Source organism: Lucilia cuprina, chromosome 2 (assembly GCF_022045245.1).
Source record: "Lucilia cuprina isolate Lc7/37 chromosome 2, ASM2204524v1, whole genome shotgun sequence".
NCBI lineage: Eukaryota > Metazoa > Arthropoda > Insecta > Diptera > Calliphoridae > Lucilia > Lucilia cuprina.
Genome location: NC_060950.1, coordinates 28,074,659 through 28,078,106, shown reverse-complemented (window position 1 = coordinate 28,078,106; position 3,448 = coordinate 28,074,659). Strand labels below are relative to the sequence as shown.

General features: G+C 29.0%; 1 protein-coding gene across 1 annotated transcript; it reads right to left on the bottom strand.

Annotated features, from left to right (window-relative positions):
• Nucleotides 1-339: 339 nt before the first annotated feature.
• On the bottom strand, nucleotides 340-1,815 carry LOC111686321. The gene is made up of 4 exons (XM_023448679.2): nucleotides 1,562-1,815; nucleotides 1,322-1,501; nucleotides 798-1,265; nucleotides 340-734 (listed from the first exon to the last, which is right to left on the bottom strand). The coding sequence occupies exons 1-4, from the start codon at nucleotides 1,721-1,723 to the stop codon at nucleotides 663-665; spliced, it is 882 nt and encodes a 293-aa protein (XP_023304447.2). The 5' UTR covers nucleotides 1,724-1,815; the 3' UTR covers nucleotides 340-662.
• Nucleotides 1,816-3,448: the final 1,633 nt, after the last annotated feature.

Below are 3,448 nucleotides of genomic sequence, written 5' to 3'. Positions count from 1 at the left end.
TTTATTTATTATTGTTTTAAATGTTTATTTAACATTTTTCCAAATTTTTTTCATTTTACAAAAGTATTGTTTGCGAAAAACAGCTGTTCATTGTTTATGTTTTTGAGTGAAAACTTGGCATTACTAACAAAGTTAACTGAGCTTAAATCTTAAACTGAAAAACACAATTATCGGTTAAAGTCCGCCTAAATTTGTTCCGAGTTTAATTTAACAGCAAGTTAAGCCTAGTTTAACTGAGGAGTAAGAAACCCGCCCTAAGTAACTTTACTGATAACTGAAAACACGAAACATACATTAAACCAGGTTTAACCAAAGAATTAAGATTATCTTTATCAGAAAAACTCGCCCTAAATTTGTTCCGAGTTTAGTTTAACAGCAAATTAAGCCTAGTTTTACTGAGTACTAGGAAACCCGTCCTTAAACGCACATAAATGGCTTTCAAATATCGAATAATGGAATTCGACGAAAAAAACTTTTTTAGGAACCGAAACCTATATTTATGAAAAATAAAATTATAAGGATCGGTCCGCCAATATAACAGTCTTACAGAAAATCCATCATTATATACATAATTATGATACACCATTATATACATAATTGTTCAAGTCGCGGCCAATGAAGCAATTTTTTTTTAAGTTTAAGGACATGATATCTCGAATTTATTAAACACTTTGCATTTCAGAAATCTTCTCTTGTAAAATACCAATAATATTAATATTTATATATTCCGTGATCTGTAAATAAAAATTTATACAATAAATAATGCTAACTTTTTCTCATACACAACATTAACTTACAGTCATTCTCAACTCGAAATTATTATCTCCCGAAATATTGATCTTTAGTAAACTTGTTAAACGTTCAGCGTATTTTTTCAACTTTTCCAACTCTCTTTGGCTGTAGGAAAAGTAGTTGCGGTAGCCGGCCTTTTTTAAATCATCATTTTTTCCATATACCACAGCATTAATTATAAAACCGAGGCACTGTACCATCGCATAAACAATACGTATATGTTCCTCCTCCTGCAAAACTTCATCATCTAGTTCTTTTAACATCTTTATCAATTCACTGAACTCATGAAACGTATACATTTGTATTTCTGTTTCCATGATCTCACAAATTAGGGTCCAAACTAAACATATGGCTATAGCGCGACCAGTTTCACTGGCCAACGATATATGATGACTTATTGTTAATATGTTGAAAACAAATTCAATTGTTTCCATTTTAAAGGCTTCCCAAAGACGTTTCGTAGCCACATGTAACTATAAATATTAAAAATTATGCATATAATTAACAAGAAATATCTTTATTCTCTTACATGTATTGGACTCAAAGTGTCAACATATTGGAATGTCTTCTGCAGAAGATGATAGCGCCATTCAAAATTTTCCGGTGTGGCATTTATAAAATAAACCATAGAAGCTGCCACAAAAAGATTCGTAATTTCATCGAGATTTAATTCATTGTTTTTTAAAAGATCAAAGAATTGTTTGCATATCTATTAAATATAAATAAATAGTTTTAATTTATTTTTTAAACAAAACTGTTTTGCTTTTACCTCTTCTATATCCTCGGAATGCTGCAAAAATTGACATTTATCTGCCAAACAAGTTTGGCTCATGTATTGTTGTAAATTTGATAAGCTATAGGAAGTTTCCACTATCAGATGCATTCCATCATTTTTATCCTTAAATTCATCATCTGGATTAATGGCTTCCATTATATTGAAACGTTATTTCAATATTTTCAATAATTTAAATGAGTAAAATGTTTGTGATTGTTTTGCTATTTTCTTTAACACAAAAGTAAATGTTGCCTGATCAAAATTAATTTGCACAAGAGTGTTACCAAATTATTAAAATATCAAGTATCAGGGTTGTACAATTGTACTGTTTTTGGTATAACTTGATCTTCAAATGTACAATGGTATACCTTAAGGTTCTATAAATCAACTTTCAAATAATCGAACAATCCACTTTTTGTCGAAAAAAGTCAAAAAGTCGAAGTCGACTATTTTGTTCCAAAAAAGTCGATAACTCGACTATCATCTATGAAAAAAGTCGAAAAGTCGACTTTTTAAGTAAAAGTCGGAAAGTCGAAAAAAGTCGAAAAGTCGGAAAAAGTCGAAAAAGTCGAATATAGTCGAAAAAAGTCGAAAAGTCGAAAAAGGTCGAAAAAAGTCGAAAAGTCGGAAACTCGAAAAGTCGGAAAAAGTCTAAAAGTCGACTATTTATAAAATAGTCGAAAAGTCGAAAAAGGTCGAAAAAAGTCGAAAAGTCAAAAAAAGTCGGAAAGTCGAAAAGTCGGAAAAAGTCGAAAAGTAGACTATTTAAAAAATAGTCGAAAAAAGTCGAAACGTCGAAAAAAGTCGAAAAGTCGGAAAGTCGAAAAAAGTCGAAAAAGGTCGAAAAAAGTCGAAAAGTCGGAAAAAGTCGACTATTTATAAAATAGTCGAATAGTCGAAAAAGGTCGAAAAAAGTCAGAAAGTCGAAAAGTCGACTATTTATAAAATAGTCGAAAAAAGTAAAAAAGTCGAAAAAGGTCGAAAAAAGTCGAAAAGTCGAAAAGTCGACTATTTATAAAATATTAAAAGTCGAAAAATCGACTTTTAATTAAATGAAAAAAGTCAAAAAATCAACTTTTAACTAAATGCAAAAAATCGAAAGTCGACTTTTCATAAAATGCAAAAAGTCGAAAAGTCGACTTTTCATAAAATTCAAAAAGTCGAAAAGTCGACTTTTCGTTTCAACTATAGAACCCTAGTACACCTTTTGTACAATTTTAAAATATGAAATTATTATTGAAAAATTATATTGTTAACATAAAGTTTAAAGAACTACCGACTTCGATCAAATTTTTAAAACACTTCGGAAAAAGATATTGTAATGAAACCTGAAATAGATTATAACCAGAAATTACCGACTTCGATCAAATTTTTAAAAAGATATTGCAATGAAAACTGAAATAGATTATACTAAAGAGAGTACTTTTTAGTTTTAATTTTATCCGATCGCTTGTCTAGTTTTTGGAGTAATATATGGGCTATTCTTCAGACTAAGCAATAATCTACAGACTAGTATTTTGTCTAGATTATAGACTACTTTTTCCTTATGAGTTAGTGAGACAATAGACTATCTTTTGATCAGTATATTGACTAAATGGTTGAAAAATTTTGACTTGTTTAATGACTAATCTATAGTTTTTAAGTACCTTAAGTCTTTGGACTAGTTTAAGAACTCTATTTTTGGTACTATGATAGCGCAATACTAAACTCATAAGATCCAAACTTTTAAAAAATAGTATAATCAAAATTTCCCTTTTTTTACACTCTACCACTGTGCGACATTAAAAAATTCAAAAATCTAAAACTTTTCTTTGGACGACATTTTAAAAATTGTAAAAAAAGGAAAAAATAATAAAGCTTTTATTAAAAACACCAAAAAAA